At 42.6% G+C, this 21,685-nt stretch overlaps 1 protein-coding gene across 1 annotated transcript in view; it reads left to right on the top strand.

Moving 5' to 3' along the window:
• Positions 1–21,215, top strand: part of FOXO1 (forkhead box O1) — an 89,112-nt gene extending 67,897 nt beyond the window's left edge. Inside the window, exons 2-3 of the mRNA XM_019651749.1 lie at positions 16,197–17,552; positions 18,018–21,215. Coding sequence (XP_019507294.1) covers positions 16,197–17,534 — 1,338 coding nt within the window. The 3' untranslated portion in view covers positions 17,535–17,552; positions 18,018–21,215. The remainder of the gene's footprint in view (positions 1–16,196; positions 17,553–18,017) is intronic.
• The last annotated feature ends 470 nt before the right edge of the window (positions 21,216–21,685 follow it).

The following is a 21,685-nucleotide window of genomic DNA, read 5'->3' as shown; positions in this document are numbered from 1 at the left end:
CTGCCTTACGTATTTTTGAAGATACTGATTTTGACTGTATGGTGTTTGGGAGACGGGGGCTTGTGTAGGACCTGTTTCATACTGAGCAGTCTGACATGGTTTGGACTGTCTGCGTCTCCTTCGACCTTCAGAGAATAAGAAATGTGGTTCACAGAGCACCCGGGCTTTCCAAGGTACCTGAGATAGGTGTCTTCTTCAGCTTTCAGGTACCACCCCCTTTCATCCTGGGCAAAATCATAAAACCTCACAATCGCGTAATGTTTTCATTATGCTTTTTGAAGCAGTTGTGTCCATTACAACTCCTGTGAGGCAGTTCAAAGTGGCATTATTTTTTCCCACTATCTATACAAGAAAACTGAGACACACAGGATATGAAATTTGTCCAAAGTCACATACAAAGATAGAACCACACTTAGGTCTTCTCCCTCTTGACCACCATCTTGCCCATTAGACCAGCATTTTCCAAAGTGTGTGCCACTAAACATTGATTTCACATAGCCTGTCAAGAAGTGTCAGAGAAATGTGGGCGGGTGCATGTTACCACATCCACAAAACAAACAAGTCTAAGTTAATGGAGGGTGTTTTGTTTTGCTTTGCTTTGTGTATTAACATGAAGTTAGTGTATTAAAGGCTGTAAAAACCCTGTTTAAGTCGGTGTGGCCAGAATGTCCCGATTGTATTTTTACAGTGCACTCCTTTCACCCTGAGAGGTACTATTATTTATTCTATGGAGCACATGTTAAAGGTGCTTTACTAGGCCATAAAATGCTGCTTTGTCCCGGATTTACTTTGGAGGTGCTCCAGGAGACCTTAATGGTTAGAGAAACCATTTGAGGACCTGGAGGGAGAGTCCAGAGGATGCTGTTCTATTGGCAGTGGCTGGAGGTGTTTGGGAAATAAAGATTACCCCTGGGGATGGCGTGGGAGGGCGGCCGTGGGGAATCCTTGTTATGTCATTGTCAGCAATTCGGCAGGTGCCTTATGGGGTAGGATTTTTAATCAGAACGTAGAAAAGTCTCAATCAACAGGGTCAGCATTCCGAGACCAATAGTCAGTATTGTTAGGTAAAGAAAGATCCATGAACTGCAGCTTGAGTGATGCTGCACTGTTTGGCAAAGATAATGAACTTAAGAAATTTGGACCCAGAACAGCATGCTGCTGCATCAACACCCCTCCCCCAGCTTTTCTTTAATATTTAATATTCAACTCTGTTTGCATTTGTTGCTTTGCTCTTATTAGATTGGCTGATGATGGGGGAAGGGAGGGGAGGATGCTGGTAAAGGTACAATTGGCAGATTCTGAATTCATCCCATTCATCAGCTCTCCTACTTTAGCAGAAGCAGAACTTCTTAAAACTTTTATTTTGAAGTAAATTGCTCCAGCCAGGCAGAAATGATAGATTATTTTGCAGTGAAATCTCAAACCAAGGAAGCGAGTCCAACTTGGTTGTAAGTTGCCTGGCACTAACTTATTTTGGGACAGAAAGCAAAGAAGGTAGATAAGAGGACAGGGCACCTGGGCTGTGAAAGCGAGATGAGGATAGGTTTATACCCACAGTCATGTGCTTTTTTATAATCAAATTCTGGTGGGATAATCAGCCATTAAATTGAGTTCCCAAGATTTAGACCTCTTTTCTTTGTGTGTATGTGTGGTGCCTTTCACGATGGGTGTGTGTGTGTGTGTGTGTGTGTGGCGGGGGGAGTGTTGTATGTGGGATTATGGGGGAGCCAGGTGCCAGCCATCTCAGTGTATCCTCACACCAGTGTACTCCAGCCATGGGTGAGCCTTGGCACTGGGCGCCATACACACCTACTAGGATACCGGCTGACTTGTGAGTAATTTGTTGTAGCTTTGTTCATGTTTATGTTGAACAGTGCATGGCTACATTGCAGGGCATTATTTCCTTTAATTTCCCTTTAGCTGTTTTCAAAAAACCAACCCCGAAAGATGTTATGGTTGAGCCTAAACAATGACCTCAAGAAACAAAAATAAACCTTTCAAAAAGTAAGAGCTGAATTTGTATGCCAAATGTTATGAACGATGGATAAAGCATGAAAAAAAACCCACTAGACTTCACGAAGGGAGAGTTTTAAAATTTGTTTTCGAAATTTGTCCCTGCTTTAGTACCCTGCCATCCTCTGACTATGAAAAAATCAGAGATTATGCCACACGTTTCAAAACAACCAAGTAGCGTTCAAGCCAGGAATCAAAAGCAAACAGCTGCTTTAATAGAAAACCCCATGAGTTTCAGAGAGGTAGACAGACTTGTTTCTTGAGACCACCCTCCCCACACAAGCGGCAGCATATTCCTGTTGGGGAGATGGAACAAGGGCACCTTTCCGGGTGGGAAGAACCATACCAAGGCAGCACCTCCCTCGGGTGAGTTTGCTTATCAACAAGAATTTATCTGCACAAAAATACAGACGCCCACACATTTAAATTTCTGAATAATCAAAAATATTTGCTTTCCAAGCAGAGCACATACTCTCCTTCTTTCCCAGCATCTCGGGGGAGGACAGTTTGGCACTTCCTCTAGGCTCCACGTGTTAACTTGATTCTGATATTTCAGGTGCTGTCCTGTGTGTTGTATGTAGGATAAGATACAAGCTCCTAGCTTGTTTTTCAAGTCCCCTTCCACCTTATTTCCCCCTCTTACTATGTCTGATCTCAAAACACAGCCACACTTACCACTTCTTTCTTCTCCAGACGTGTCTTGTTAGTGTTTTAAAAGTTTTTGTTCTCACAAAGACTAATAGCTAATATTTATTGGGCACTTTGTACACACTGAGCATTTGGTAGAGTGATTCAGTAAGATATTCTAAAATTGCATACTAGTCCAGCTTATTAATTTATAGCTACTTCGAGGACTAAGATGGTTCTCCAGTATATCGTCTTCCTGAATTGTTTGTTGGAAATGTATCATGCACTTTAAAAATGGTTAAAATTTAAAACATTTTATCTTTTGGGGGCAGGATTGCACTGAAGAATAGTTGTGTCAAACTTTGTTCCGCTACTGACAGTTCTAAACAGTTATCCATTACAATCTTATCTAGGTTGTTAGAATTCAACTAAATTACTTTTCTCAGTAATAAAAATTAAAGGAAGTAAATTAATACCAAAAAAAGACTAGTTTAGAGAAAAGTGGTCTTTGAGAGGAGTTGAAATGCTGAAGTGGTCTATTAGATGGAAATGCTGAAGTGGTCTATCAGATGGATCTCACTGCTCATAATTGTTTAAGTATCTTTAACAATGGAGCTAACAACTATAGAAAACCTTGCTTTTGTTTTAGCATATCAAGAATTCCTAGAAGAATTCTCCAGTATGCTTAAAATTGTTAGCATCTTTTCCATTTTTAATATGCTGTGTGGTTTCCAAACATGTTCTGTTCTCATTTAGTCTCCGCCATGCCCCTTTGGGTTACATGATAGTGGGACACCAGGAATGTCATCATCTAACTTGCTCAAACTCATATGTGGAATAAACTACCTCACTTGGGCAGAATACAAGCCCTTGACTTTTGGGGAAGACCCTGCGTACTGAAATGCATAATTTTAAGGGAGTGGAGAAAAGGCATCCCTGAATGTACTAATGGCACATACTGTGATAGAAATTGTAGCTGGTTCAGAGTATCCTCGAATGCAGCAGCTTGGAGGAGATCAGAAACACTTGTGTTGTGTGCAAGAACCCAGCCACAGTGGTTGCTATTCACAGTTCCCTTTGGGAGGAAATTCAGAGTGATAACATTGAAAACAGTGGGCACGAAAATTCCAAAGGAGTTTAACGGGTACGACCACTGAGGGCTGGGGTGAGAAGTTCTAACTTTCCATTGATTTAAATCATCCTAAGAAATGGTTCCTTTAATCATTTATTCATTCTTCCTTTGGTCGTTTCCCTCTAAAGATTTAAGATAGAGCTAACTGTACAAAATTCTCTCTTTGTTTTCTCAACCCCAAACAATAAACGTGTATTGTGTGCAGCTAGTGCATTTAAAAATGATATAACCACCGAAAGTAGCTGTTGAGGTTATTGTCTTTGGAGAGTTATAAACACAGTCTTGTACTTTTAAGTCTTGGCTCTAATACTGTTGATGTTTCCAAAGATGGACATGAGTTCAAACTACAGTATTAGAGTAAAAAGTTCAATACACGGAAACCTTTCCAGATGGTAAGGTTTGCTAATCCCTCAGTGAGGACCCTTTTTGTCCTGACTTTCTCTCTGCTTTATGGAATGTGGACCAGCCTAGCCCTGGGGCTGAGCTCAAAATTAATGGAACCCAAAGGATTTGTAGTGGATGTCCCCAGCTCATCTAAATCTGGTTCCAGGGCTAACTCAACTTGGAGCCTTCCAGCCTCCCCTGATCCCAGGAATGATCTTGGCGAGAAGCACGTTCTCCCAGGGCGTCCTTGGTCTTAACTGGAGACCTGATTTAGGCTGCTCGTCCTTGTGGGCATCACTGACCTAAATGTAGAGCGTCAGTGACAGTGCAGGGGTGAAGGGGCTGCTTCTCAGACTCCTTTTCCGTTCAGTTGATGCAGAGTTTTCAAACAGGTGAAAATGCTGCTCATAGCATGGGTGCTTCCACGGGGGAGGAAGCGCGGACTTACAGGTAGGCCTAGCACCATATTGCCTTGAGAGTCCGTGGACAAATGCTGCTTGTGAAGTTAAGTGTAGGCCTCAGGGATAGAGGGTCTGCGCTGGTGGGGAGTTGTGGTTTTAGGGTGGATGCGCTGTGGAAAGGCCTTGAGGGTCATGTTGCTAGGCTTTTAGGGAACTTAATGAAAGCTGCATTTCTAAAACATTTATTTGAGGTTCTTTTGGAGTCCCTGAACTGGTTTGGGCTCCTGGTGGTGCTGCAGAAGCATTAGACTTATTTGAAAGGAAGGTGTGGTGATAAGGGAGGGTTATTACAGGCATACCCTGTTTTATTGCACTTGGCTTTATTGCGTTTGGCAGATACTGTGATTTTTTAAAAATCGAATGTTTTTGGTAACCCCTTGTCGAGCAAATCTTTTGGTTCCATTTTTCCAACAGGCTCAGATGATGGTTAGTGTTTTATAGCAATAAAGTATTTTTAATTAAGGTATGTACAATTTTTAGACATAATGCTATCATTGCACACTTAATAGACTGTAGTATAGTGTAAACATAAATTTTATATGCACTAGGAAACTAAAAACTTCATGTGGTTCACTTTATCGTGATATTTGCTATTTTGTGGTGGTCTGGAACTGAACCCACACTATCTCCGAGGTACACCTTACTCAGCAGACATTTATTATATCTGAGGCCTGCTTGTTGAGCAAGTCCCTGCAGGATGCTTGGAAACAGCCCTGGCTTAGGCCCAGTCCCCCATGGCAGGGGTGGGGGTGGGGGTAGATTTTGCTTTATCATAAAGCAAATGGGCCCAAATGATTTTGCTAGTATTGGGTCAGCCAGTGAATTTTTATAGTATTTGACATGGGGCAAGCTCTTAAGAATTTTTGGAAGGTAGCCCCAAAACAGTGTATACTCAGCAGCCACAAATCATTGTTGCATTAGGCTCCTTAGCCAGAATAATGGGTAAGCAAGCTGGTTTCAAGATTCTGTGTAGGGCCGGCCTAGTGGCGCGATGGTTAAGAGCTGGCTTGGGACACCAGCTCTGAGCAGAAGGGCCCTGGTTCGGATCCCACATGAGGGCCAGTGACACTGCCCTCTACAGCTAAGATGGTGAGCAGCAGCTCAACCTGGAGCTGGGCTGCCATGAGTCGCCGGCGACGGCGTAGGCTGCAACCCCTGCTGCAGTGGGTTGCCATGGACTACCATGTGTAGCCAGCAGCCAGTGTGAGCTGCCAAGGGCCACTGTGAGCGGCCGTCCAGAGGCCAGCGACCGATCTGCCTCACCAGGGAAGAGCACAATGACAATACCAACATGGGCCAGTGAAGCGACGTCCTCCACAGCTAGGCTGAACAACAAAAGGACAGTAATTTGTCTGTTCCCCTTCCTCCGATTCCCCAGCGCTGTTCCCCTCCCCTAATTCCCCAATAAAATCTTAAAAAAAAAAGATTCTGTGTGACTGAGAAAGCTCTACATTGCAAATAATATGTAATTTAGAGTGTTTTATTTTATTGCAATTTGTTGTTCTTTTTGTAATCTGGATTCATTGTATTTGAGTTCCAAAATAGGGAAAAAACACGTAAACCTAGACTTTGTACTTTTTAATTCTATTTACTTAGAGTAGCAGCTCTTGGGTAAATAGATTTTGTATTCAATGAATTCATTTCTCCCTAGATTTTCCATACAGTGAGCATATTTAGGATAAAAAACAATTCTAGGTAATACATCCTATGGGTAAGATATTATCCTAGAGCTTTTAATCTGTCAAAGTTTCAGTGTTCTTGCCTTTGAATTTACATTCATAAAAGCATTTCATTGGCTCTTATAAACAGTTTGGGCACACACCTTGAGTAAATGTTTACCCAGCATGAACAGGTTAGATGGGCTCATCACTAACTGACAAAAAACTTTAAAATTCACATTAGTCTTCCAATAACTTCAGAAAACTTTAACATTGATCAAACTATTGGTATGCTGTTTCATTTTATGCCTAATCTAAGTTATTTATCAGAACAGAATAAATCCTAATGTGTTCTTTGTTTTTGATTTTTATTTAGTTTTGACTCATTCTTCTGATAGCGAAATATATAAGGTAGTTAATTGCATTGTAAAGTGGTGCATTTACAGAGCCATTGAAAATTAGGGAAATGGTATGCCTCTAAAAAAGACAAAAGATTTTCATTAGGAAACAGCAGAATCACTTTAGCGACAAATGGGTTTCCTCTTACTATTCTGCTGTGGTGGGGGCCCTATGTGTCTGAGATGGTCACTAGCCAAGGGCAGCAAAAAAAGGAGCCCATATTCTGGGCAGTTCATTAAATAGAAGTTTCAGAAAAGATAGGCTCCTTTAGGTCACCAGAGGGGTAGGGGTGGGGGTGGGGGAAGTTGCGGCTGTCTGCTGTGGACTTGGCGGTGCCTGGTCTGTGTGCCTCCCTGGGGAAGGAGGTGAGTGGGTTAAAGGGTTGCCAGGGATCGCCTGCATGCTGCATGAAGCTAAATTAATCCCAGGAGGAACAAGCTCCACTTTGAAATCCTTAGTAGCCTACAGCACCCTTTGAAACAACAACAACAACAAAAACCAAGGCATTTAAAAGAATTTTACCTCAGTGAAATACAGACTCTGTCTATCCACTTCTGGGACCCTATTAGCCAAGGTTGATGACACTCATTTGAGAGCCGGCCTTGTTGGCTTATATGGCAGTATCAGCCCCAAGTGTATGGCAATGTGAGATGGTTTCTGTTTTCCAGACTTAACATGGGTCCCCATTAGCAAGTTTTATGGAGGTTACAGAAGGAAAGTGGTAAATGCCTTCTGGCCTGGAACGGAAGGGGAAATGCTTGTATTTAAGGTTTCAACCTCACCTGGATTGTTTCTGGGTTTTGTCTTTTGGGGTTCCTAGTTTCTGATCGTGTGCAAAGCCCATGGTATAGGAAAGACTTCCATTTTCACATTCTGAAAATTAAGGGCTTTGCCCTTCCCTTCATAAACTGGTGGCTTTCTTTGATATGGGGTTTTCCTGAGGGAAAGCGCTGTGCTTCTTTTTAAATTATGGCCGCCTGAGAAGCAAAAGCCTGGGATAGTTTTAAATCATTCAGTGAACTTTCTGTTCTATCCCCAAAGATGTTTTTTCTTAAATCCTAAATGTATGAGGTTATTGGCTGAAATGTTCTTTTGAAATATTTAGGCTAATATGAAGACTTATTAAAGATCAGTCAAACCGTGGAGCCCCGTCTGTTTCCTCCATACCCTTCCTTTTAGAGTTGGGTGCGTCTGTCTTCACTTTCCTAATGCCACAGCCTCATTCACTTGTAAGTCACCTCTTTACCAAACATTTTGTCCTACAGTATGTTCTTGAAACTCACCGCCTTTTGGGGGTATGTTCTTTGTGAAGTAAGGGGTGGTGGGTAACTAGTGAGAAGAAACGAGAAAACATTCTTCTAATAATTGTCATCCTGGATATAATCTGTCATCAGTCAATTGGTGTATCTCCCTCCCCTTGAATAACTACTTGGATATACATGTGTTCTGGCACGAGTCACTCAAAAAGTGAATAGAACACGCTAGTTAAACGCTCATATTTTTTAATTTAAAATCTTCTTAAGGGGAGAAAACAATTTTTGTGTAAAAGGAAGATTGCAACTCAGTTGTGAGGACGTGGAAACAAGCCCTGAGAAAGGCTAGTTGCCTGTTAAACAGGAAGTTTGTGATGAATGGTTTTTAATCAAATTGTAACCATTCATGATAACTTAAAAATTCCTGTTTATATATCCCTTTACTTCCTGTCACAAAATAGCCAACCTTTATTTCCTCTGCTTTGTGCCAGGTGATGCGCTAAGCACTTTCAATGTGTGTTTATGCCCATCCGTCCCTAACAACCCGATGTTGTCCTCATTACTGTTTTATAGATGTCAAGACTGAGGCTGAGTGAGATAGTGACTCACTCAGAGTGGCCCTGCAGTCAGTCTGACCTTGAGTTCCACCCCTCTATGCACCTCCGCCAAACACAAAACTTCTCATGGCACTTAAGAGTTCTTACAGTTGTCTTGGTACTGTTTTACATGCATGCAAAATCGCCCACATACTTTTTCTTTTCTTTTTTTTTTTTTTTTTCAGTAGAAGCTGCTTTAATACAGTCGTATTTTCCTTCCCTTGGAATGATCTGAGTCAGAGATAAAGATGTTTAGAGCTAAATGTGTTATCTATATCCAGTTGAGACTGTAGCTAACAATTGGCTTGGTAGGGCTAGGGACATTGCATGTTCTTGATTCTTGTTTTACTTTTCTTCTAGGACTAAAGACCCCCATCTGGTTCTACTTTTTGTAAATGAACACACATAAGCTTTCTGTCTGCATTTTATCTTTCTGAACTCTGTCTTTCCTAATATAAAATGAGAGTGTTGGGCCAAATGACCTTCCCAGTGTCTTCCAGCTCGCCAGTTTTATGAGGCTGCAACTCCTTCATTTACAGCCCTGGGATTATTGGAGAAGCCTGAGTCCTCAGTACAGCTAGCGGGTGAGAGCGGCTTTGGGATCATTGATATTCAGGCAAGAAGGAACCGTTTCTGGGAAATGAAATCAACCATATGGAAGGAGAGCTGAATGCTGGGGCCTAATGTGTAAGCTTGTAGATTAGCTATTCACTGTAGAGCTTCTATTATAACACTTTTTTTTTTTAAAGATTTTTATTGGGGAATCGGGGGGATGGGAACAGACAAGTTGCTGTCCTTTTGTTCTTCAGTCTAGTTGCAGAGGACGTTGCTTCACTGGCCCAAGTTGGCACCATCATTGCGCTCTTCCCGGGCGAGGCAGATCAGTCGCCGGCTTCTGGACGGCCGCTCACTGCGGCTGCTGGCCGCTCATGCTGGCTGCTGGCTACATATAGTAGCCCATGGCAACCCACTGCCACAGGGGCTGCAGCCTACACCGTCGCCGGTGACTCACGGCAGCCCAACTCCAGGTTGAGCTGTTGTTCAGCATCTTAGCTGTGGAGGGCAGTGTCACTGGCCCTCATATGTGGGATCCGAACCGGGGCCCTCTGGCATCCCAAGCCAGTTTCTTAACCATCGCGCCATTCGGCCGGCCCTATTATAACACTTTTTAAAGTTGAATTTAGATGCTGTCTATTGATAACTATATCTATTGACATCACTTGTAAAAAAACTATTGACAAGGTTGCATGCTTTCCTTCTGTTTGTAAGCAAAATGGATTATTTTGCAAAGTTGTTTTATTAGCAACTCTAATGGGAACTCTGTATTGAATAGAGATTATTTCTACTTTCTCCTTTGTTTTCACTTGTAGAAGAGCAGGAAGGGATGGTGTAAAAGAGAGGAAGCAGGAGGAGGGAGTGAAGTCCACATTGGGAGTCCATGAAACAATTGCACACATTGACCAAGTTCGCAGAAATTAGATAAAACGCTTTTGGAAAAATCTGGTTTGTCTAGTATTTTTGAAAGAATTCTAGAATTCCTAGAACAACAGGTTCATTTAGTCATGTGTTCCAGTGTCTTGGAAATTCTTTTCATTTGACTTGGTGACTGTCGCTCACACCCACCCTTCTCCCAGGGCAGTAGGCAGTTCTAGGCTTTGGAGGCTTCTGGGGACCCTTCTATTTTTATTATGGGTCCCCACAGCCTCTTTACACAAACTTTCCCTGGGGGACGGTCACATCTGAAAAGGTCACACTTCTACTATGGTTTCCGGACACAAAGAGTACTTATTAGAATTAAAAGTAAATGATGTTTATGTTTTGTGAATGTATCACCCACTGAAGCAGAAAATGAGTTTTGTAAACTAGTATTTGTAAACCGAGCTATTTCCGCTCCCTCAAGATGTTCACATGTAACTTTAATCTTAACCATGATGGTTAGCTGGTTTTCCAGCAGGCAGTGGGGATGCGTGCAGACTCACAAAACCTTAGTCTGAGTTCATTTTCTGGGCCTCGGTTTCCCCATTTCTGAATCGGGGCCAATGATACCTGTGTTAGATAGGGCTTTTCCAAGGATCAAATGAGATGATATATTGAACGCAGTTTGTAAACTATGAAGTAATACAGATATAAAGTATGAAGGCCAGGGGTTCACGAGCAGGATGTATTCAGCTTAAGTTGCTGGTTTTGTTTTATTTTGGTTAAAAATAAAGACCAGAGTAGTCTTAGAACAGCTAAGCAGAAAGAACAGTGTAGTACAGTGGTGATAGGAAGACCGATGGCTGAGAGGTGGTGATCTCCACACAGTGATGGACCGGCTAGATGGAGGCTAGCTGCAGCTTGGGTCAAAAGGCAGGATCCAGGAGGGCGGGGCCCAGGGAAGCCTCCAGTAACTAGAAGTGTTGTGTCACATGGAGGAGGAGCCGGGGCTGGGCAGGGGAGGTGCAAGCCCAGTGTTAGACCAGACCATTTCTTCAACCCAGGCCTAGGGGGCCAGAGCGTTTGCCAGACTTGACTCTAGGGCTAGTTCTGCCCCCTTAGTTTTCTTTGCTGGGGCTAGACGTGTACTGTAATAGACTAGTGGTCTCTAAATGTTTTTGTAAAAATCACATACACTTTTATTCATTTATACTACACCAATCAATATATTGTATAACACATTTGCAAATATAAATATTTAAAAAATCAGATAAAAAGTGTAAGTGAAAAGTGTAAAGACTTCTTCCTGGACGCTAATGGCTGTCTGATTACTGCTTTAGACAGCATGGCTGGGAGCATCTTGGGGAGGAGCAGTTTCTGTCCAGTGTCCTCAGGGTCTCTAGGGGCCAGCCTGGGAACCCAGCTTCTTCTAATGCGGCAGGCGGTGGAGCACCAGAGCTCAATCATAACCATCCCCACAGAGATGCCAGACTGTGGCCTGTTGAAGTCGCCTTGCTTCACACTGTCACACACTGGCTGATGACACTGACCGCCAAGTGTGTTCACAGACCAGCTTTAGTATTTGCATTACTTCGTTAGCCTCTGTCCACAGCATCTGAGACACTGCCTAGTGTAGGGAAACATATCTTAACTCTTACCCCAAATTGGTCTATTTTTCCAGTAATTAACATGTAAAAACCTCATATTAGTGGGACCAATATAAGGTATGATTGTAAAGAAATGAGACTAATGTTTATAACATAGGTAAGTCTCTAAAACATACACGTTATTTTATAGATGCTATTATCCTAATAATAGCAACATCAGCTAATATTAATTGAGGTAAGCACTTGGTATGTGTTATCTCATTTAATCTTCACAAGAGCCCTGTAAATGTAGGACCTATTAATCCATTCAACAGATACTTGATTGCCTTCTTGGTGATGGAGCTGTGAGGAGACAGTGTACAAGAAGACAAACTAGGTCTCTGAACTTGTGCAGCTTACAGTGTAGTGGGGAGCCAGACATACCCCCAAGGGACCAGACTTAGCAGAATCATAATTATGGTGAGTAAACAAGGTTCCTGTGTTAGAGAGCTGCAGGCTGGGATGGGGTTATCAGGAAATGCTTCTGGAAGGAGGGGACATTGGGGCTGAGACAGAATTTGGCGGGGGTAACCTTTAGTGGAAAAAAGCAAGTGCTCCTGGACAGTCCTTTGTGTATCCATTTCTGTCCCTTGTGTGTATTTAGGTGGACTTGTTCTTTCCCTGGGTAAATCACGAAACTCCTAAGGGGCAGAATCTGTGTCTAATTCCATCTTTTGTCCTTCACTGCATGTAGCAGAAAATAGGTCCCAATAAGTGTTACTTGGCATGAATTGATATCTGGATGGATGGATAAAGATGTGTAAGACATTGCATCTTCCCTCTGATGTTTTTGGGATGTCAGTCAACAAACATTCATTCATTGAGTATATCCTGTGTGTAGAACATCTGTTAGGCAAGATTAGGAAATAAAAACAAACTTCAGCCCCTTGTTCTTTCAGGAGCTTGGAATCTGGTCTGTAGAGCACATAAGAGAGAACACCGGAGAGTTAGAAATAGCCAGTGGAGCAGGTTGAACAAGCAAGAGCGTATCGTGTCCAGGACACCCCTTCACCCACGTGATCCATGGAGTTTGTTGGGTCAGCTTCCCAAGAAGAACATGCTGCTGTACTGCTTGGGGTGGCCAGGCACGCAGATGGCAGGGGAGAGTCAGGGAGCAGTTTGCAGAGGGAGGTGTGTTCAGAGGAACGCCAGTTCAGCGTTAGCAGAAAGCCTGGCTGCAGGGAAGTACAGCTAGTGGAGGGGAAATTTGCTGACTTGTCCTTTTCTCTAATGGTGTCTTGCAGAAGCCCAAGATTTGGGTAAGTGGTTTGCAGTGCATGGTTCTGCTGTCCTCGCACCCTGCTTCTTTCCTCATGTACATTGTCATAGTTCAAGAATTGACTGTCTCAGAGCACTGACAGACGTGTGGCTCTGCTGCACGCACCGGACTTTCCTTTGGCCTTGGCTGGGTCCGGTACAGACTGGGACATAACATCATTAAATGGCAGCACGCATTTTTACAAGATTTACCTATTCAATACACCCACCCCCACCTCCCTGGAAACCATAGCTGCTTTAATGTCCTGCTGGCTATGTGAAAAACAGGACTTTATGTAACAAGCCCTGCACAGAAAACCTTTTCCTGTTCGGAAAAAATTTTTTTTAATTGTTGGCAAAGTTAGGAGACAGCTCTGTTACTCCAAGAGCGACCTGAAATGTCCTCTTAGAAAAGAATGTAGTATAACATTTTGATAAGTAAGGGATTGCTGTGGGACCTTTTTTTGGTAATTCTAAGCAGTGAGTTCGTATATGTCCCACCTGAGTTAGTGAATGCTTCTTGAATTTTTTAAAGATGTCATCATTATGTATTTTGAAGTCTGGTTAAAAATGTCTCTCAGTTGCAGTTGCAGATGATCTGATCTAATTTTAAATGTTGTGAGCTGCATCACCCCTCCCTCAGTCAGTGCAGACAGCCAAGAAGCTACTATCTAGGAAGATCTTCCCCCTTTATCTTTAAATGTGACAGGGACAGGAGTCCAGCTTCCTTTCCTCCAGAGATTTCTTCATTGTAGTTTTATCTGTGTGTCTGTTGTGTTAAGAGTGCAAATGCCAGATGTTAAGCACATATAGACCCTGTCTCAGGGTCAGAGGACTCAGCTCAGTTCCTGTCACCCTAAGGCAGACCTGCACCTTTAAGGAGGAACTTGGAATGCAGTTCTCTGGTGTTGATGGGCCCAGCAGAGGAGGCTGTGGCTGGGGGAGGGAGGGAGGGAGAGAGAGAAAGGGAGGGTGGGAGAGAGAGAGAGAATGAATATGAATCAGAATGAGGGAGAAAGAGACACTGTATGTGTAAAACCTTCCCAAAGGGTTTGGGGATTGTCATGGGAATGAAATAGGACATTAGGGAAATGCACTACTCAGCCTCTTTGAGGGCGTCTTGTGTGTACATAAAGTCCTTCTCAAACCTTGTCTTGAGTTTGGGGACAGATCCATAGGTGTGAAGACAGAGGAAAGTCTTGGGAACATGAGAACCCTCACTGCCATCCACTGGACACACCTGTCTGGCATGCAGCCTGAAGCCCCCGTTCAGGGCCGAGTCTAACCCTCACTCTCTGTGTGCCCTGGCTGCCAGGGCTTGTCACATAGCTGCTGTGTTGCAATCCTTGGGTGGAATGTAGTACAGAGGGTCAGAGCATGTTTTGAAATGTGGACTTCTCAGCCCGACTGTCCGGCCTCACTCTGACTTTTGCATCTCCTTTTAGAAAATAGGAATTGTTTCCCCCTGTTCTGTTTTCTACCTCCTTTTAATAAGGAAAAACTTGAGCTCATGGTTTGTGTTGGAGCCCTGGCCTTGTCCTCCCGTGCACAGGCTTTGTTCTGGTGCAGTGATTGGCAGTCAAACATCTGCGTCCCCATGTCAGTGGCATGAGGATGTGGGCGTTGTGGCTGCATCCCTGGGTGACCACAAATTCAGCCAGAGCCTTTTCGTGGTCAGGAAGAGGGACCACAGGAGTCCAGGGGGCTCAGCCAGCTGAGCCTTGCACCCAGTTGGCAAAGGACACAGGGAAGTCCGGCGGCCGTGTGCTTTGCCCTGCTTCCAGGGTTCCAGGACACCCAGAAACCTGCTCCTGGACTTGGCATAGGGCCCTGATGACAGATGCTGCTCAGTGAGCAGGTTATGAGAGTCTACTATGTGCCCTGTCCTGTGTTGGGGGTAAAAAGCTGTAAAACAAGGTCCCTCCATCTTAGGTGCCCACTTTCCTTTTCAGTGTGTCAGCGGCTCTCCGGTTTCTAGCAGTCTCGCGGCGTGTCTAGTATTGGGAACCCGATTGGCACTTTCTTATTTGCAGCCCAGCTTCACTGCTTCCACTGGATCTTGAGACTCGCCAGTTCCTTCACTGTGTATTTTGAATTGTGGGTTTGTGTTTGTCATACCTCTAAGCTCCTACCCACACCCCAGTGAATAGGAGGGGAACGGGGCTTAGAAGGGTCGTATCTCTCTCTACCTTCAAAGTTGGGATCTAATACCTTCTTCTCAGTGGCTCGTACCATGCACCAGACACCACGGAGCATTTTACATACCATATCTCATTTAATCTGTATAACAGACCCAGGGAGCTATTATTTCTCTGTGCTTTACTGATGAGGAAACTTAAGGCACATAGCATACGCTAAGCAGTTTTATGAGGTTATGTATCCAGTGAGTAGCAGAGCCACGTAAATGCTCGAAAAAAGGTTGATTTTTTCTCTACTAGTTTTCCTAAGGGTCTATGTGGTACGATTCAGTCATGGACCTCTATCTACTTAGTGGGTGGAAGCCTTGAGCTCTCTGTACTCTCCCAAGCTGTCTTTCTGGACAGAGAGTAACCTCTGATGCAGTGTGGTTGGGTTAGTTGGTGCACACTACTGGTTGTTTTTGGGAGGAGGGTGTGGTGAATAACACTTGAATTTAAATTTTTTTTGGGGGGGAGCAGTTCTTTCTAAAATAAAAATAAAAAATGACCTGGTGTTTCTTATATTCACCAGTATTTGCATAATGGACTTTTAAGGGTGTAAATAAATCCAGGTCTTACTAGTTTTGGGGCTTTTAATTCTTGACTAAGAATATATGCTGCTTTATTTCTTTGTTTTTCATAATCAGGTGGGCCCAATAATCTAAAACTTCGCACATGTGCAATGTGAAGAGAGTTGGCAGTAGCTTTAGGGGTGATAGAATGAAAGGGTTTTTGATAGCACTTTGTTGTAAAGTACTATTTGCATAGCACTGTGACTAAACAAAATTTTAGTGGTTTTAAAACCAGCTCCTGTAATTTCCCTATAAAAGTTAACTGTTGGGTTGTCGGAAAAGTCGTGACGTGTTTTTTCTATGTTTTTAATTGCAAAAATGCGTCATGACTTTTCCGACAACCCAATATATAGAAGGAGGTATTTATAATAATATATTTAATTTAGTCCCCTCATGAAATTAAGATACAGGTACTATTATAATAGTTTTAAGATAAGATACTATTTTTTTCTGTCCTGATTTGAGTTCTTTTGTGGTGGGGTTCAGAACCACAATGACTATACTGGCTGAAACCTGTACTTCCATGTAATACACAGCTCTATTGAATTAGTAAGTTTTCTGATTGGAGAAGTACTGTATTTCTAACATGATATTTTGCTTTACAGAATTCAATTCGTCATAACCTGTCCCTACACAGCAAGTTCATCCGTGTGCAGAATGAAGGAACTGGAAAAAGTTCTTGGTGGATGCTCAATCCAGAGGGAGGCAAGAGTGGAAAATCCCCCAGGAGAAGAGCAGCATCCATGGACAACAACAGTAAATTTTCTAAGAGCCGAGGCCGAGCCGCCAAGAAAAAAGCATCCCTCCAGTCTGGCCAGGAGGGTGCCGGGGACAGCCCGGGGTCTCAGTTCTCTAAATGGCCTGCTAGCCCTGGCTCTCACAGCAATGATGACTTTGATAACTGGAGTACATTTCGCCCTCGAACTAGCTCAAATGCTAGTACTATCAGCGGGAGACTCTCCCCCATTATGACCGAACAGGATGATCTTGGCGACGGGGACGTCCATTCTATGGTGTACCCACCATCCTCTGGCAAGATCACTTCCACTCTCCCCAGTCTGTCTGAGATAAGCAATCCTGAAAACATGGAAAACCTTTTGGATAATCTCAACCTCCTCTCATCACCTACGTCATTAACTGTTTCAACCCAGTCTTCACCTGGCACCATGATGCAGCAGACGCCATGCTACTCGTTCACGCCACCCAACACCAGTCTGAATTCACCCAGTCCAAACTACCAAAAATACACCTACGGCCAATCCAGCATGAGTCCTTTGCCCCAGATGTCAATACAAACACTTCAGGACAACAAATCAAGTTACGGAGGTATGAGTCAGTATAACTGTGCACCAGGACTCTTGAAGGAGTTACTTACTTCTGACTCTCCTCCCCATAATGACATTATGACCCCCGTTGATCCTGGGGTGGCCCAACCCAACAGCCGTGTCCTTGGCCAGAATGTGTTGATGGGCCCCAATTCAGTCATGCCAACCTATGGCAGCCAGGCATCTCATAACAAAATGATGAATCCCAGCTCCCATACCCACCCTGGACATGCTCAGCCAACGTCTGCAGTGAATGGGCGTGCCTTGCCCCACACGGTCAACACCATGCCCCACAGTGCGGGTATGAACCGCCTGGCCCCAGTGAAGACAGCTTTACAAGTGCCTCTGCCCCACCCCATGCAGATGAACGCCCATGGGGGCTACTCCTCGGTGGGCAGCTGCAATGGCTACAGCAGGATGGGCATTCTCCACCAGGAGAAGCTCCCAAGTGACTTGGACGGCATGTCTATCGAGCGCTGGGACTGTGACATGGAGTCCATTATTCGGAACGACCTCATGGATGGAGATACATTGGATTTTAATTTTGACAATGTGTTGCCCAACCAAAGCTTCCAGCACAGTGTCAAGACGACGACACATAGCTGGGTGTCAGGCTAAGAATGAGTTAGTGAGCAGGTAAGACCATCCCAACATCTAAACGCCTTCTGCAAACAGAGCTTAAAAAAGAGAGGAACGCTGAAACTTGCCGTGCATCTTCCGTGGTTAGGACTTCTTTTTAATGTCAGCTGGCTGCCCCTTGCAGAGAGGCTTCTTTTATCATTCATTCTTCACCCTTTTTATAGCTTATAAACTTTCCTTTTGAGCTTGAACACAGAAGCTTCCTCCAACTGCTTTAAAGATTTTCTTTTGACAGTTAGATGGCTGCATCTTTTTAGTAGCTCTCAATAAATGAATACATTTGATACAAATCAAATGCTGAAGGGCTTTTTAAAGTGGGATTTTCACCCACTGGATGATTTTAGAGCTGTTTTGAGAAAGCTCTAGCTCCCCACCCCCAAGAATATCTGCTACTCTAATATGTTAAGTTGAATTGATTTTAATTTGTCTATATTTTTATTGTGTGTATTTTTTTCCCCCTAGGCTACACTTAAAAGTACTTCAGATTGTCTGACAGCAGGAACTGAGAGAAGAAGTCCAAAGATGTCCTTCACCCCACCTTTTCGTTTTCTTGATTTAAAAAAACATCACAAAAAAACCGTTTCTTTTTTCCTTTCGTCAGACTTGGCAGCGAAGACACTTTTCCTGTACAGGATGTTTGCCCAATGTTTGCAGGTTATGTGCTGCTGTAGATAAGGACTGTGCCATTGGAAATTTCATTACAATCAAGTGCCAAACTCACTACACCATATAACTGCAGAAAAGACTTTCGGATTCTGGTGTGCTTTCAAGTTTTGTATATAAGCAGTTAGCTACAGAATTGTACTTGTGTGTGTTTTGTTTTTTTAAATATCCATTTGGTCCAAGGAAAGTTTATACTCTTTTTGTAATACTGTGATGGCCTTTGCCCTTGATAAGTTAAATTTTTGTTTGTACTACCTGTATTCTGCTGAACTGACGTATCAGAGAACCAAGCTCTCTGTTCTGCACCTCCATTGAACAGCTTTGGACCTGTTCATGTTGCCACATAATTCACATGAGAACCAATAGCCTGTTATCAGTCTGCTGAATCAATGGACTTGTCAAACTCTTTTGGGAAAAAAAAATAGATTAAACGCCAGCCTTGTACAGGTCTTTTCAATTTTTTTTTGTTTGTTATTTGCAAATTTGTACAAACATATAAACGGTTATAATTTCCAGATAAATGATTTTTGATGTTACTATTGGGACTTGAGATCTTTTATGGAATAGATATTGAACTGTAATGTTTTCTTAAAACTAGAGTCTACTTTGTTATAGTATGCTTGTAAATTTGTGGAATCCCAGATATTTGAGACGGCATCCATAATTTTCATTTCGTATTCTAACTGGATTAGTACTAATTTTGTACTTTGTGCTTAATTGGTTTGTACACTTTGGGATGCTACTTGGTGATGTTTCTGACTAATCTTAAAATCATTGTAATTAGTACTTGCATACTCAGCGTTTCTGGCCCTGTTTTGACAGGAGAGTGATGTACAGTTATGGATATTTTGCGTTTCATGTTAAGGAGAATTTGATACATTTTTATGTATGTGTTTTAAAGAGATTTCATCTGCTTCTAGTACCCTGTGAACTAAGCATCCGCATAGTATTGAGTCTTCTGATAGATGCCTGTCAGCTTGTCATTGCAGTTACTCCTGGGGGGCTTTGTAATGTTTGTAGATGAGAAAGGGAGATCTGCATCTAAAACAGTTCTCCTTTCTCAAACCGGGGATTTTGATCAACAACCTTTTTGAGTTGAGCTTCGGCAAAAGTTTTCCCTCATATTTCTGTGCTCTTATTTTGGTCTAGGTGGAGGTTGGTTTTGTAGCTCTGCTTTGAAGGATTATGTCAACACTCACACTTCATCCTTTTTTCCATTCTGTTCTGCAGATTGCTTAGCACACTGTGGAAAGTAAGTCGAAGAGGGGAATTTTAAAATGGGACTTAAGTGATTTGTAGAATGCTTTGGTGTTCATGAGCACAGATGGCTCCCAAATGCAATAGAACTTGTTTAAAAATTGAGGAAATTAATCTGAAAATCAGCCATCCAGCTATAAGTTGCATATTTGAATTTATTTTAAAAGCCTTTGCATAAGTAAGAATTTTTTTAGCCTTTAGCAACCTAAACTGTAATTCCAATCATTGTGTTTTAATATTTTCCAATTACCTGTAACTGACAGTTAAATTGGCTTTGTGTCCCACTTAATGCATTGGTATTTTCAAGTCATGTGGAATGCCGAAGTCAGCACAATAAAAGGAAAAGGTGCACAAAAATATTCTTCTTGCCTTCTTGGGAAGGCTCTGATTTCTATGTACTTGGCCCAAATCACTTTGCTTTATCTTGCCTGTGAATTGCATCACTGTTGGCTTGGTTTTTCTTACATGTTTAACAAGAACCACAAGTGTTCCTGGTAGATTTTCTATAGGAGGCAGCTCTATGCTAAACTTCCCACTGTACCTTCTGTTTTGAAAATTCGTTAAATAACCACCTCTCTAACCATTTTCATTGTTGGCCACTCCAAAACATGTCTGGTTTTAGAAACCCTAGTTCCTCTGAGCAGTGCCTCCTGCATATAGAATAGAACTTGTTGGTGCAGCATTACCATGGACTGTCTATCACATGCCATTGCACACGAGCCCCCAAACCCCCATTGGATCATTAAAGAGATAAGTACAGCTGAAATCATTATTGAAATCTTACCACTTCATAGAGTGACTTTTCAAAAGATGTTTCTCCCTCGAGTCTGTAAATATCTTTTTTTCCCTTCAAATTTATCTCTGTGTTGAAATTCTAATATGAATCCTGGGTAGCTAGCTCTCTGGGGGTACAGTGAACTCCAGTGAAATGCACCTTGTCTATTTTGAAAACATTATGTGACCTCTGGTAATTCTTTTTCTGTACGAATACTGACTTTCTGGAGTAGTGTATCAGTTATTGTACATGATTGCTTTGTGAAATGTGCAAATGATATCACCTATGCAGCCTTGTTTATTTCCTCTGGTTTGTACTTTTATTAAAAGCATATTGTATTATAGAGCTATTCAGATATTTTAAGTATAAAAGTATTGTTTCTGTAATATAGACGTTTGGAATATATTTAGGTAATAGATGCATTACTTGGAAAGTTCTGCTTCGACAAACTGACAAAGTCTAAATTAATTAGCAAATGTTATATCCCAGTGAGCAGTAAATCAATGGGACATCCCAAGAAGAGAAGGACACTTAAAATGGAAACAGTTCTCCAGAGATATTTATACAATTGGGACTTGTTCAACTGCCCCCAAAATTCTTATATTCAACTCTTAAGGGTTCTTAATTTACAACTGACTTTTAAATGAGAAGTTTCTCTTGTGATTTTAGTTTGGGAGTAATCATTCAGTAAAAAAATTCAATGTGGTTTATGCAAACAAAACCACCTAGTGTGATTCTTGGCTTCCTGTTTGAGGGTGGTGCACAGCCTGACGGTGTGGTGGGCGTGGCCACGTACCTAATCACGCCAGCCTGCGTTTCCCTACTTAGTAACAGTGCAAAGTCGGTGTTTCTATTCCAATAATACACTCTGAGAAGTGCCTGATGATGCTGATGTACTTACAGACACAACAATCTTTGATGTTATTGTATAAAGCCATAAATGTACATAAATTATGTTTAAATGGTTTGGTGTCTTTATTTTCTAATTGTGCAGAATGACCTCTATTAGGGTTTTTTTTTTTAATATTTAGCTGTCACTTGAGTAAAAAACCTTGTCAGCCATAGTGCCATGGTTTATTCAAATCTGGTATTTCCTTTGGAGGGTGTGAGGTTCAGTCTCTCTGATCAGACCATAGCCCCCTGGAGTTAAGAACAAATAAAATCCCTGATAACAAACACCCTGGAGTGTACGTATGTCATCTTCGGGATGTCTGAAAGCACAGCCTGGTACAGTAATTAACTAGACAGGTAAGTCTCAGGTCAGAGCACACCATGCTGAAGGTAAAAGCACCTGAAGGACAGGTTGGGAGGGCCCTGGCCAGGAGGTCCCGAGTAGGCACCGGATGGTGTAGAGGGAGCGAAGCATTGGCTTTCCAAGGCCATAGGTGCTGCTGTCGCCACGTCACACACATGCCGAAGGGGCAGCATTGCATCC

This window comes from Hipposideros armiger, unplaced genomic scaffold, assembly GCF_001890085.2.
Source record: "Hipposideros armiger isolate ML-2016 unplaced genomic scaffold, ASM189008v1 scaffold_165, whole genome shotgun sequence".
NCBI classification, from domain to species: Eukaryota; Metazoa; Chordata; class Mammalia; order Chiroptera; family Hipposideridae; genus Hipposideros; species Hipposideros armiger.
The sequence above is the reverse complement of the archived record's forward strand: the minus strand, read 5'-3'. Positions and strand labels throughout refer to the sequence as shown.